This window comes from Vulpes vulpes, chromosome 13, assembly GCF_048418805.1.
Source record: "Vulpes vulpes isolate BD-2025 chromosome 13, VulVul3, whole genome shotgun sequence".
In the NCBI taxonomy this organism is placed as follows: domain Eukaryota; kingdom Metazoa; phylum Chordata; class Mammalia; order Carnivora; family Canidae; genus Vulpes; species Vulpes vulpes.
This window is the reverse complement of record NC_132792.1, coordinates 158714158-158728118: the sequence shown is the minus strand read 5'-3', so window position 1 is coordinate 158728118 and position 13961 is coordinate 158714158. Positions and strand designations below refer to the sequence as shown.

Genomic DNA, 13961 nt, shown 5'->3' with positions numbered 1-13961 from the left:
ATCTTGGGTCTCCTGCTCGCTCGCTCCACCAGCTCTGAGCAGATCGATCCCCTGTAGCTCCGTGCCTCAGTTTCCTCCCTAACCGTCAATAAGGCCAGGATCGCGGGATGATTGAGCACTGACTTATTACGCGTCAGGGCAAGACCGACGCCTCCTGTAGCCCAAGCGATTGACATGTGTTTGTGATTACTGTTGGATGATCGTGGTCCCGGGGCCCACCTGCCCCCCAGCAGAGGCAGGTCCTGGGAGGGGCCCTTCAGCCCGGGAAGGCGGAGTCCTCGGCCCCATGGCAGCTGACGGAGCTGCAGAGAAAGCCAAGGCCTCCCGGGTGGCTGCCAGCTTCCCCAGAAGGGAAGGGCCTGTTTAGCGAGTCGCCAAGGGCAAAGGGAGCCTGTGTCCTGAGCGCCCGAGGGGTAACCAGCCCCCACGGTGCTGCTCTGGGAGAGAAGCCAGGAGGCCGAACCCCTGCAGCCTCTGCCTGGGGGTCTCTCGGAGGGAAATCATTCTATCCCGGTCGTATCTCAGACTCTCTCAGACCTGCCCGAGTCTCGCATACACCCAACACGTGCACACAAACGCACCTTCAGCTTGTGCAGATTTGCTGTAGGCCAGTGGGTGCTCCACGTGACGCACACTAGGCCCTGCACACCCTGTGTCCACACCCGGCTCCCACCTTCCCCACGCCCCTAGGGCTACCTGCGAGACCCCGTACCCCCCACGAACCCAGTACCTCCACACCCTCGGCTAAGTCTTGCTTTCAAAACACAGCGCTAGCTTCCTACCCAGCCCAGGGGCCCAGTTCCACTCCAGCTCTCCACGGAAGCACCCGGGGTTTACGACCTTCTTCTACCTCCCAGACCAGACCACCCCCAACGGCAGCACCCCCCGCCCCGGAGACCCGAAGGATGACCCCAGATCCCCTGGGTCCCAGCAGTGAGCGCATGCCAGTGCCCCTTGGGCCTGCTGGGCTGTGCTCGCTCTTGGCTTCCACACCCCCGGGGCACAAGAGCTGGCACCCGAGTCGTCCACTACGGCCCGAAATGAGAGGGCTGTGGGGGCCGCGCCCACTCCCATGGCCCTGAAGCGTGTCATTGAGATGTCTAAAATAGAGCCGACCACGGCCCAGGCCCAGGCCCAGCCCCTGGGGAGCCCTGGCCGCCTTGCCGAGGGCTGGCTGGAGCCGATGCACCGTGTACAACAGCGCCAGCAGCAAGACCTGGAACCTGCTGGAGCCAAGGCTCTCGGGGTGAACCTGCAGCCTGCAGATGGGCTGGGCTGGGCGCTCTCCCACCCGCACCCCCACAGGCTCCCACCAGGTCCTCTTTCTCCTCTGCTGCGCGTCCCACCCTGCAACTTGCCCCTTGTCCTGCCAGAGGCCTAGATGCAGATAGAAGATGAAGAGCCCTGACCCGTCCCACGAACTCCAGGCACACCTGCTGTGCTCGCCCACCCGCGGGTGGCACCACTGGAGACAGAAACAGCTCGCCGGGCACCTTCCCAGTCTGCATCTGGGTCTCCACTGGTCAAAAGGTAGCAGAGGCCTGTGTACACTGAACGAGGCAGGACGGAAGCCTGGGGGCCATGGTTTTGTCCCCTGCCGGGAGGCCCAGTCCCCAAAAATGACATGAGGCAAGGTGTGGGAAGCGGCGTCCCTCTGAGGGCTGACCCGGTGTCCCGAGGGGCCCGCGCGGGGCCAGTGAGCTGCACCTGCCCCCAGCCCTTCCCCTGCATGAGAGGGAAGGCTGCAGGCTCTGGGGCCTTCAAGCGCTTGTGGGTAACCCACAGGGGTGTGGGAGGAGGTCAGCCAGCGGAATGAGAAACATGTGGGCCCCCCCCCACCCTGCAGGCTGGCGGGCACCGGTTTCTAGGTGGCGGGGCAGAGGCCGGGTAGACCCACTGGGCCGTGCCAGGTGCGGGAGGCGACCTTCCCTGCAGGCAGGGGTGCGGTCCAGGTGGGGAGCCGACGCCCCGGGGCCAGGAATCAGGTGAACGGCTCCTCTCCCCCCCAAGTCTTACTCCAAAACGAAAGACTAATAGAAGGAAAACCAGAGGAGGGAACAAAGGGAGAAGAGATAGGATGGAATACGGCTGAGTGTCTGACCTCCAGCATAAGGGGGGGTATCCGAGGGCTCCTGGGGGCTCAGCCCATTAAGCGGCTGCCTTCGGCTCAGGTCTTGATCCGGGGGTCCTGGGCTCCAGCCCCACATCCGCTCCCTGCTCCGCGGGGAGCCTGCTTCTCCCTCTGCTCCTCCCCCTGTCACTATCTGGGTCTCTTTCTTTCAAATACATAAAGAAAATCTTTTTTTTTATTAAGGGAGGGAATATCTGAAAGGCAAGCCAGCTTAACCTGTAAGGATCCAGATGGCGGGTTTGGACTCATGTGTGGAAATTCTCAGAAAGAAGACTCTCAGCCTAACAGGCTCTCCAATAACGAGCGCTTTCCAGGAAAACAAGGTAGTGAGCCCTCTGTCACTAGGAGTGTGTAAACAGAACACCCACCTGCCTCTGATGCCGTAAGAGGGATTAATTTCAGCTTTAGGTGTGGGTGGCTCAACTAGACGTTTCCACTCTGCGGTTCCGTGAGATCCCAAGGGAAGGGGGAGGGGGTCGCGCTCCCTGGCTGTACCAGGAGCCTGCAGCGTGCTGCAGAGGTGGAGCGGCCAGCAGGGTGCTGAGCCCAGTGTGGGACGCTGGGGGCTCTGCTCAGCCGGCTCCCTGCAGGACTGGCTCCCCGCTGAGCCCCAGGGGGCAACCGGCACCTTAGCCCTCAGGGTCAGAGGCCGCGGGGTGTGGGTACGTGTGCGTGGAGGGGCAGCTGCAGAGAAGCAGAAAGTCACCAGGACAAAATACCTGGTGCTGGCAGCCTAGGCTTGGGGACAGGTCCTGGGGGGGCAGCTGTGGCCACAGCAGCAGATATGTGCGTGGGGGCGTGGAGGACAAGAGGAAGTATGAGGAAGCACCCGAGGATTCCAGGGGACTTGGTCCTGTTGCCCATTCAGGGCTTGGGGCCACCCCGACGATAAAGGGCATCTCCCTGGGCTGGTTTACGCTGCAGGGAAGCGCAGAAGCTCCAGGCAGTTCCCCTCCACCTGCTTCTCCCCAGAGCAGAGGAACCGCCCCCAAGACCTGCTCATGCATCCACCCCCGACTGAGATGCAGAGCCCCTGAGATGCAGAGCCCCGGTGAACAGCTTTGCTACCCAGCTTTGCTACCGCAATCTGAACAAGGAAATGGCCAAAGGATGGGACCAGGACCGGGATGGGGCCCCCGGAAAGCACGAAGTCTTCACAGGGAAGAAAAAGTCGTGAGCAGGTGAGGAAAGAAATGTTCCCCTCAGTGCTAACCCCGAGGAAGGCAGGAGGCCTTGCAAGTGGAAGGTTCTGGGCCGTTTCTTCTCCAGGTGCATGCTCACCTTCAGCCTGGGACTCCTCGAGCATCCTCCAGCGGCCCGCTGTGCCCGGGGAAGGCCAGAGGTGGGCTTGGTGCTCGCATCCCTGCTAGGCCTCGGGGAACCCATGGGAAGGCCTGGAGAGCGGCTCTGGGCATGGAGCCTCTGACCCGAGGGTGCTGGGCGAGCCTGCACAAACCACCTGTGTCTGTCCTTTGGCCCTCAGTTCTTTTCTGGAGAACTCCTCTCTCCACCCAGACCCCCCCAGTGGTCTGAAGAAAAAGGAAGTCATTTCTTACCCCCCCCCCCTCGGTTCAAAGCATCCCCAACACACTCTGGAGGGTAAACCCCAGCCTCACCACCCCCCTGCAACCCACATCAACCAATTGGCTTAGAAATGGATGACTTCCGTCTTCCTTCCCCTGTTCTGTTTGCTCTGAGCCTCCGGAGGGCCTGACTGTTGTCATGGCAACCCCTCCAGACACCTTCTTGAGGAAGTGGGACCAGGAATTCCAGCCACCTGGGTTCCTTTACACCCTGACCTTGAGCTGCCTTGGCTGTTCCACTTTGTCCCTTTGCCTTGAGGACTGAGGAAAGGAAGACTGAATGTGCAGGGAGGGAGGGAGGGAGTCAACAGACTGATTTCCCTTTGAGATCCTAAGGCCCAGGGCTGCTGAGGCAGGAAGAGGGTGGTCTGGGATGGCAGTATGTATTTAAATGGCCCGGGACCATTTTCAAGCCTGATGTCCTTAATCTGCAGCCCCCTCCCCATCACGACAGGTAGGGAAGAGCCATGGGAGGGTCTCTTCCATTCCCAAGGGAGGAACCTGGGTCCTAGAGGAGGTCCCTGAGCTTAGAAGTTCCGGACGGGGGACTCAGGACTGCAGCCTCCCAACCTACCCCCAGGCCCAGGTCTGCTGCCATTTCCTCCCTTGGAGCCAAACTGCCTGATGCGGACTATCGGCCCGGGTCCAAAGGCATCTGATTCCCGGGTTTGGCTCATTATCCCCTGGGCACTCACCCTTCAGTCTTCCAAGTTTCCAGGGTTCCCCGGTGGGACCCTAGTTATTTGGCAGCTTCCAAAGTTCCAAAGGGAAGGGGGCACAGAGCCTGCCTAGACCATCTGGGTCCCAGCTGATTTCTGGGAAAGGAATGATCGAATTTCAGCTCCTCTCTTTTATTCCAGAAACGCTCTTACTTGGAGCGGCCTCCCCCCTCCTCCCCACCTGCTCCCAGAAATGGGTCTTGGCAGCTTCTCGGTTCCGGGATGGCACCAAGGGATGTGTAACCTTTGACCCTTAGCCTCCCAGGTAGGGAACAAATACTCTGTTTTAGCCACCATCCTGAGGCACTGAGGCAGCAGCCACTCCTCCCCTCAGAAGCCACCCTGCTCTCCAGCTAAGGCTGGTCCTGACGGCCTGGGACACCTTCACGCGCTCAGAGAGACTGACCCAGCTCTGTTGTCCCCTAGCCCCCGAAAGGCTCAGTCTACCCTCCGCCCCAACTCCCACCTTCACACAGAGGAGAGATTTTTGCCTGAAGGCTCCAGCTCCCACCTCCCCGTGGTGCCAAGCACCGTCCCCCAGGTCCTACCCACACACCCCACCCCTACCTTGGTCCTTAGAGCCCCAAGCAGTCCAGCATGTGTGCCAGACCTTCCACCCCTCTCCCCCCACCAGAGGTCTTAGGCCCTCCGGCCCCCTGCAGGCTCAGCAGGTCAGGGCAGGGGCCCATGTCCAGAGACACTTGCCTCCGTCAGGCCCCTCTTGACCTGCTGACTCCCCTTTCTCCACTGGGCTCCCAAATGGAGCCAGTGACTTAGGAGCAGAAGCAGAACCAACCTGCCTTCCATGACGAGCTCAGAGATGGCCCTAATAAAGCCCTCGATGCTTTTGACCTTGCATTTTCTGCAACTGGGAAGTGGGGGAGGGGGTGTTGTCCTCTTCTTATCTCCAAGATCCCCGAGTGGGGCTGTGGCACAAGTGTGCATTGGGAATGACAACCGCTGAATAGGAAGCTTCTCCCCGTCTCCTGCCCTCCACCTCCACCCCAGCCAGCTCTAGGACTCTCCCGCAGGGTTTCCCAGGTGACCACCTCTTGAAGAACAGCTGCGAGGCAGCCAGGCCGTGGGGCAGTCCTGGGTCTCGCAGGTCTGGGGGGCAGCCCAGATCAGCTGGGTCAACCCAAACAAGTGAAGCCCTGACCTTGAAAAGGGAGCTGTGCCCTCTACTTTTCTGAGTCCCTAACACTCCCTTCCCCTCCCCAGAAGACAGTCAGAGACACTCAGTTCCTCTGCTCTAGCACCATCCACACCCCTTGCACATCGGCCTCTAAGTGGCTGGGGAATGTTCCTCCTGAGCCCGCCTGCCTGCCTGGTGCCTCTTCTTGCCTCACACACGATTCAATTATCACCTCCTTAAGCTTAAAGACCTCTCCTTGCCAGTCCTCTAGCACAGGGTCCCCTTCCATTTTCTCCACGGCCCTCCTGATGCCTGGAATTAGGTCTCCGCTATCTGTCTCACCCCGCTGGGCTGTAGGCTCCGAGCGGGCCGCCCCCCAGCGCAGGGGTGACATTGCCCTTTGCAGCGGGAGGCCGCCCTGTTGGCTTGGGTGCCCCCAGGCCCCCACTGGTCCCTGCGGGCGCGGGGCCTTCAGGACAGGGCTCTCTGGGGCCTTGCCTGGGCGCAGCCTCCACGGCCCCGGCAGAGCCCACGCGCGGCCTGCAGGGGAGGCTCCCCATCCACGGCTCCCAGAGGCTCCTGGCGGGTCTCCCCCAGGCTGCAGGCCGACACCCGCCCTGCCCCTCCACGCGCGCCCTCCACGCCCCTTCCCAGCCCCCCGGCAGGCAGGGCAGCCTGCTCCCCGGGGAAGCCCGGGTCCCAGCGCCTGCCACGCAGCCACCACAACAAGTCTGCAGACCAGGGGCCCCAGCTCCGGGCCTCCCCGCCGCCCTCCGCAGCCCTGCGGCCAGGGTCCGGTGCCGGGCCGGGGCTCTCCGGGGAGGGCGAGCGCAGTTCCGGGGCCCGCTCCGGGTTTTTTGCAAAGACCCTTCAGGCCTGGAGAACAATGGAGCAGCCCCGCGCTTCCTCCGCCCGAGCGAGCTTTGTTCCTCCCTTCCCGCCCGCCCGGCTTCCACCAGCCAAAGGGCAGAGGCTTCCCCGTCGACCGCGAGCCTCGAGCCTCGAGCCCCGGCGCGGGCGCTGCCCCCTCGGCTCTCCGCGAACGCCCGGGGGCAGGGCTTGGGCCGGCCGGGTAGGGACCTGGTCCAGATGCGCGCAGCTGCCCGGGCCGGCTCGGGGCCAGACCCCCACGCCCGGGAAACCCGACGCGCGCTCCCGCCGGGATCCACAGAGGAAGCGGAGCCGCAGCTCTGCTCTGCTCTGCTCGGGGCCGAGCAGCCCCCACATCTGCTCCCCCCCATCTGTCCTCTAGATCCGGGTCTCGGTGGCCTCCCCCCAGCAGTGATGCTGGATGCTGGCTCGCCGGGCGCAGGGCGGGCGCGCCGCAGCCCCGTCTCCCTCCGCCCCAGGTCCTGCCATGTTAGGGCTCCGGGCTTCAGGACTGGGGGAGGCCGGTGCGCTCCACCGCGAGGCTCTGAGACCCGCACACCATTGTCCCGCCTCACCTCGGGCAGCGGGAGCGCGGCCTGGGCTCCTGCCCGGTGACATCTCTAAGGCGCGCTTAGCCCTGCGCCTCTGCGGGGAGGCCGGCGGCCCTGCACATCTGGGCCCAAGGCCCTCCCGACCTGACCAACGGAGCCCCCCCCCCCCAGGAGGGGGAGGGGAGGGGAGCGGAGGGGAGCGGAGGGGAGCGGAGGGGGTGGCTCTCCCACACCTTCCCCGCAGCTGCCCAGGGGAGAGCCCGGGGCGGGGCGGGGCGGGGCGGGGCGGCGGGACTCACCCAGCATCTGGCTGAAGAGCAGCTGCTCCAGGTCCCCCAGCACCGTGACCACGAGCTCGGGGTCCACCTTGAGGAAGGCGCGCTCCTCCGGGCCCTTGGCGGCGGGCGCGGGCGCCGAGCCCTTCTGCGCCTTGGCCTTGCTGGAGAGCAGCTCGTCGTCCGACTTGCCGTCGTCGCTCACGGCCGCCTCGGGCGCCTTGCTGAGCGGCTTGACCTCGGCGTAGGGGCCGCGCGGGATGCGGCTGGGCTTCCCCAGGCCGGGCGCCAGCGGGGCCAGCGGGGTCTTGGCGCCGGCCGCCGGGCCGCCCTTGGCCTGGAAGAGCGAGTGCTCCGACCGCGACAGCGTCTTGGACATGAGCGGGGCCTCGCGGCCCTTGGCGCCCGCCCTGCCCAGGCCCTTGGGCGCCTTGGCCATGTCGTCGCTCCACTCGGGCTCGTACAGCTGCAGCTTCTTCTCCGAGTCGGTGAGGAACGAGAGGTTGGTGAGCGACTTCTGCTTGCGCAGGTTGGAGGCGGGGGGCCCGCCGGGCGCGCGGCCGTCCACGCTGCCGGACTTGAAGACCTTGAGCTCGGCCGCGCCGGCCTTGGCCCCGCCGCCGCCTCCAACGCCGCCGCCGCCTCCTCCTCCGCCGCCGCCGGGGGCCTTGGCGCGCTTGGGCAGCATCCCTCTGCCGTCCACCGCCGCCCTGCGCCCCGCGCCCCGAGCCTCGTCCGCGCCCTCGTCCGCGCCGCCGCCGCTCAGCTCCAGCTCGGGCTGCGCGCTCTTGACGCCGCTGCCCAGCATCCTGCCCGCGAGGAGCGCATGGACGATCCGCGCGTCTGCAGGCCCGGCGGGGCGGGGGCGGGGCGGGGGCGGCGCGGGAGGGGCGGGGAGGGAGGAGGGAGGGAGGGGGGGGGGAGAGAAAGGACGGAAGGAGCCGCGAGGACGCGGCGGGGAGGGCAGGGCGCGAGGGCGCGGGGACAGAGAGCGGGGACGGAGCCGGGAAGAGGGAAGAGCGAGGCCAGCGGGGGGCGGGGAGGAGGGGCGGGGCGGGGCGGGGCGGGGAAACACGAATTAAAACGGGCGGAGCGACCCCAGGACGCGGGGGGCGGGGGCGCGGCGGGGCGCTGGGGCGCGGGTCCCGGTCCCGCCGCCCGCCTGGGTCCCCCGGGCCGAGCGCGCTCTCGGCCGCCGCCGGAGGGGAGGCTGCGGCTGCGGCTGCGGCTCGGGGCGCAGGAGGGAGGGGAGGGGCGGGGAGGGAGGGCGGAGGAGCCACCGGAGGAGGGGAGGAGTGTGCGCGCCGCGGGGAGGGGGACGCGCGCGCGTCTATTTCTGGCCCGGAGGGGGCGGTGTTTGCGGCCCGAGATCCAGGGGGGGCGGGGAGGGGAGGGAGGGGAGGGGAGGGGAGGGGCGGGGAGGGGGGCTCCCACCAGGTCTGCGCCCCGCTCTTCACGCGGAGGCGGCACGGGTCCTGGGAGGGCACGGAGGTCGCCTGCCGCGCCCCGGGGGGGGGGGGGGGAACAAGCATCCGTGGAGATGCTGCGGGGCTGCGGGGCCGGGGGAGGCCGGCAGCGGGCGGGAGGCCCCGCAACCAGGTTGCTGCTTCCCCCACCCCCACCCCAAACCGCTGCGGTTTCCCTCCTGGAGTCTCCCAGCTCCACCTCACTGCGGTCTCTGCGGCTCTCGGCTGCCCTCCAGAGGTAGGGGGCACTGCCAGGGCTCGGGCACTGGGGACGGGACAGGCCCACTGGGGACGGGGCTCAGGGCGTGGAGCAAAGGACCAACCCTTGGGCTCCCGGCCTAGTGGAGTGCGTGACCTTGTCAAAGTCATTGCACCCCTCTGGCTGGCCCTCTTCGCTGACGGTGGTTCTAATACCAGCTTACAGGGGAAAAGGGCTTTGGAAGTCAGGTGGAGGCTTAGCGCGGGTCCCCTGCGGGCCTGACCTAAAGGGACACCGCAGAGCAATTTAAAAAGGCAACATTTTCTTAAGCTTCCTCCCCCCTCCCACCTGGACTCAGGGAAGAGAGATGGACTGGAAGGGGTAGAGGCCCAGAGGGAGGGAGCCAGCAGCAGCCGGCCTGGGGCTGCCCCTCAGTAGAGGGCGACGCTGCCCATTCTCCCACGGCCTCCCAGGTCAGTGGTGCCAAGTGGCCTGAGCAAAAGGTTCTCAGGCAAGAAAGGGGGGGGGCAGGGGGAAAGCAGAGGGGACGTCTCTGGAAGCAAAGCTTGCTCCAGAAGAGGCAGGCCGCAGATGGGGAGCCACACACTGGGGACTGTAAAGCCCTAAGAACACTTTTTTTTTTTTAAGTGTATGTATTTTTTTAGTGATCTCTACGCCCAACGTGGGGCTCGAACTGATGACCCTGAGATCAAGATGTGCATGCCCTTCCAACCGAGCCAGCCAGGAACTCTGCCAGAATGTGCTACCATCAGACTATCTGCCGACCCCGTCCCCAACCTCCCTCTCCCTAGCTTCCTGCCTGTCCCCTTAGAAGCTGGAGAGCCCAGCGCCCGAGTCTCGTGGCTCACCCACTCCCGTGGTGCTAATCATCACAGCCTGCCTCGTGCGAGAGGTATTTGTGTACATGTCTGTCTCCTCCACCAGCACTGCAGCTTTCTGGGTGCAGAACCGTGTCTCTCAGCACCCTGCATGCAGCAGATGCTGCAACTGTGTTAGTCAAATGAATCTGGAGGCCCAAGTGCTGTACGCTCGGCCCGTACCGCCCTACATGGCTCTTGGGTCCTCCTAGCGCCCCCAGGACTCTCCCTTCCATAATCCGGGGGCTGCAGTGAGATGCCACAAAATCTGCAAGGACAGGGATGACCAAGAGGACGTGCTTCCTACCACAGCACCAAGAACACAGAGTTTTCGAGCAGGGGGGTGTGTGGTGAGAAGCACGGACCCCCGGCTGGGCCTTGGTTGACACAGAGAAACAGGGAGAGTCTCCTGCCGCCGATGTCTGGCAGGGAGTTCAAAAGAGACAACACAGATCTGGGAAGTAGCATCCTGACCCCGTGAAGAAACAATGTCACATACACCAACACTCTCATCAGATGGAGACACGCAGGGATGTGGATACTATCTGCAGGATGACAAGAGACACCGGACCCCAGAGCAGGGACCCTGGCTGTCTCATTCAGTGCTGCAGCCCCAAAGTCCGGCCCTTCCTTAGCAGGTGCAGGAGTGAGAGGCCGTGCTGTTGGGCGGAGTAGGTGGAGGAGGTCCTGAAGGCTTCCTGGAACCCGAGCAGGATCAGTGGGGAGGGTTCAGGCCAGGAGAGCTCAGGCCAGGAGAGCAGGAAGCCGGAGGCTGCCCAGGCTCACGCCCCACCGCCTCAAAGGAGCAGAGGAAAGGGGCTGGGTGCAAGAATTTACCAGAACATCCAGGGGGCACATGCGGGCTGGCCTTGGGAGTCTGGACCTGGCGCTTAGGAAACTCGGGCGGAAGCGAGGCTTGTGCTTTCAGATAGTAAAGACAAGCAGTGGAGCTCTGGTGAAAGGGACTTACGCGGTATGGCCCCAGCACCTGCCGGGGTACAGGGAGCACCCAAGGGCTGGGGCCAGGCCTGGGATTTGCTCTCTGGGCGCTAATGAGGTCCTCGCGTTTATGCCCAAACACAAGATCCCAGCTCAAGGAAGGGACCGGGCCCATCACTGGTGCCAAGTCTCGGGGTAACCACGCCCTTCCTCCCTCACCCCGCGGGTCACCTTTAATGAAACTGCAAAACAATCACTTCTTAAATCCTCATCCTTACTCAGAGGTCATTCTCTAGTTTGCAAGACACACGCCTAGTTCAATCCCATGGGAACCTCACCTTTCCTAAAAATAGCAATTTGAGAATCTGGGGATACGTGTTCTCTCATTTACCAGGTTACTGTAGCTCTTGCTTGTCCCTCTGTGCTCCTTCCCTGCATGTGAAATCAGCTCCTCTTTAGTTTAGTGGTTTTTTTTTTTTTTTTTGAGATTGTATTTATTTATTTGAGAGAGAGAACAAGCCAGGGGAGAGGGAGAGGGAGAGCCAGACTCCCGCTGAGCAGGGAGCCCGGTGTGGGGCTCGATCCCAGGACCCCGGGATCATGACCTGAGCCGAAGGTGCACACTTAACCGACTCCGCCACCCAGGCGGCCCTCAGCTCCCCGTTAGCAGACACGGGAAATGACTGGTTGCCATCTGGCTGGGAACAGTGTTTCCACTGTGGTCCACTGCCCCCAGCAAGCCTGACACGTCTCCCCTAGGTTTATCTGGCCCCCCATCTCCTGCGGGTTTCTAGCTTTGCTCCCGTCAACCTTCAGAATTGCTACGAAGCACTACTCCACTTGTTGCTCTGTCCAGCTGCACTTCCGCGCCCCCCCCCCCCCCCCCCCCGTGCCCACTCCCCCGGCACACCCCGTGCCCTCCCTGGCTCCTGCGTTCCAGCCTGGCCTCTTCCCTTTCTTTACTCCCCTTTGTTCCTGCGCGCCTCCTCTCCAGGGGTATCCTGTGCCCCAAATCCCCAGGTCCCTGCCTTTCCTTCAATAAACAGCTCCTGAAATTCTACTTCCTTCAAGGAGAGAGAAATGTCCAGAAGAGAGGCGCGAGGCCCCCACCATCAACTCCCTCCCGCAGGAGGGGCCACCTGGCAGTTCATGAAATGGAAAACACCTTCCAGGGCAGCCCGGGTGGCACAGCGGTTTAGCGCCGTCTGCAGCCTGGGGTGTGATCCTGGGGACCCTGGATCGAGTCCCACATCGGGCTCCCTGCATGGAGCCTGCTTCTCCCTCTGCCTGTTCCTCTGCCCCTCTCTCTCTGTGTCTCTATGAATAAATAAATAAAATCTTAAAAAAAAGGAAAACACCTTCCACGCTCATCCCATGAGTTAGTTCAGTGCTAATCCCCTTGAGCGTGAGTCCTCTCTCCATCCACCCGGTACTGCGCATCTTCCCACTGCCACTCTCTCTAAAGGGCTGTGCGGTGGCCATGTAGGTGTCTCTCAGCACCCTGCATGCAGCAGATGCCACAAAATCTGCAAGGACAGGGATGACCAAGAGGATGTGCTTCCTACCACAGCACCAAGAACACAGAGTTTTCAAGCAGGGGGGTGTGTGGTAAGAAGCACGTGGCCTCTTTAAAGAGTCATCTTGGCATCCTGGAACTTTCAGACACTCCCTAATGCGACCTCTCCCTCTCTCTGGTTCTTTTTTGATTCCTTTCACATCCCTTGAGTTTCCCACCATCCTCTACCGCAGTGGGAGCCTCTGCTGCCGTGGCAACAGCCATTCCAGCATCAGTCGATAAAACCAATATGTGCAGAATGTTTCCTCGAGTGATTCCTAAAAAGAGAGGGACCTGCCCTGTCACACTGTCCCCAAACCCGCCCCGAGCCCCTCCTACTCTGCCCTTTCCTCTTTCCCCAAGCCGAGGAACAGATAGAAGAACAGATAGGCCGGGGATGGTCCGATGAGAGAGATCCTATGTGGTGAGGGAGAGGCCTGGCTGGGCAGGGAGCGGGTACCGGTGACGTCAGCGCCCTGTGGAGGGCAACTGGGTCCTGCCCAGTCTCTAAAGAGGAGGCGGGGAAAGAGGCCGGCTTGGAGTCCCGAAAGAAAGCCCCCAATTCCGGGCTCCCCAGAACCACTCCTCATCCATCCCCACTCCATTTCCAAAGGCAATGGCAGTTTCTGCGATGGGGCAAGATGAGTGATTTGACCACATGTGTTGACCAAGAACTTAAAGCAATCTGAGGAATGAAGATACAGGCACACAGCCAAGGAAAGGCACGCTGTGTGATTTTACATTCTCACACCATGTGCTGGGGAACAGATGCAACCCAGGTTGTCTGGGGGGGGGGGGGGGGCTGGGGAGGGTCTATGGGCTCTCCCCATTGGACTGGAGAGGGAGGAGGAGAGAAAAAGGTAGAAAGGAGAGGTGGGCTGCCCCCACCCTGTTGACCTTGAAAGGTGACTTTGGGAGAAGAGGGGATCTGAGGGAGGGGGGAGTGGGCAGGTGAATCCACACGTGGCTCCCTCAAGAGCCAAGTCAGAGCAGGAAAGAGTGAAGAGGTTTTTTGGTTTTTTTTTAACGTTTCTTTTTTTTTTTTTTTTTTTAAGATTTTTTATTTATTTGTTCATGAGAGACACACAGAGAGAGGCAGAGACACAGGCAGAGGGAGAAGCAGGCTCCCTGTGGGGAGCCCAACATGGGACTTGATCCCAGGACTCCAGGATCACATCCTGGGCTGAAGGCAGGTGCTAAACCGCTCAGCCACCCGGGCTGCCCAAGAGTTTACTGGATATCTGAGCCCACGGTCCGGATCTGGAAAGCAAGAGCTGGGCACCTAGTCCCATGACTCTGCAAGCCCAGCCAACCCGCCCTGGGTGACAAGCGCCCTTTCTACGTTGGCTCCGCTCAGATCCCTAGGATGAGGTTCTTTCATCACCTCCCTAGCAGATTCCAATACCTATGCCTCTGTGGAAAGCCCTCCAGGATTACTCCCCACCTCCTCTGCCTTTCCTCTGCCTTGTCCTTCCCCTATGTCATTCCACCCATCAGCAGGGACTTCGTGAGCACCCAAGGCCGGGCCGGAGGCTGCCAAAGTGGCTGGGGCTCAGCAGCCTTGTCTGCATCCGACCACAGCTCCCCAGGGCTGAGCTCCAGTTCTGGGCCAGCTCCGAGGAGCGCCGAAGGACAGACACAGATTCCTGCCCTCGCGGAA

General features: G+C 62.7%; 1 protein-coding gene across 5 annotated transcripts in view; it reads right to left on the bottom strand.

Moving 5' to 3' along the window:
• The window catches only part of NAV1 (neuron navigator 1), a 244587-nt gene that overhangs the window by 142765 nt on the left and 87861 nt on the right, over positions 1-13961 (bottom strand). For 4 of the 5 annotated variants that reach the window (XM_072733471.1, XM_072733468.1, XM_072733469.1 and 1 more), the window contains exon 4: positions 7289-8107. The exons of the other annotated variant lie outside the window; for it this stretch is intronic. In XM_072733471.1, coding sequence (XP_072589572.1) covers positions 7289-8107 — 819 coding nt within the window. The remainder of the gene's footprint in view (positions 1-7288; positions 8108-13961) is intronic. 5 annotated transcript variants of the gene reach the window in all.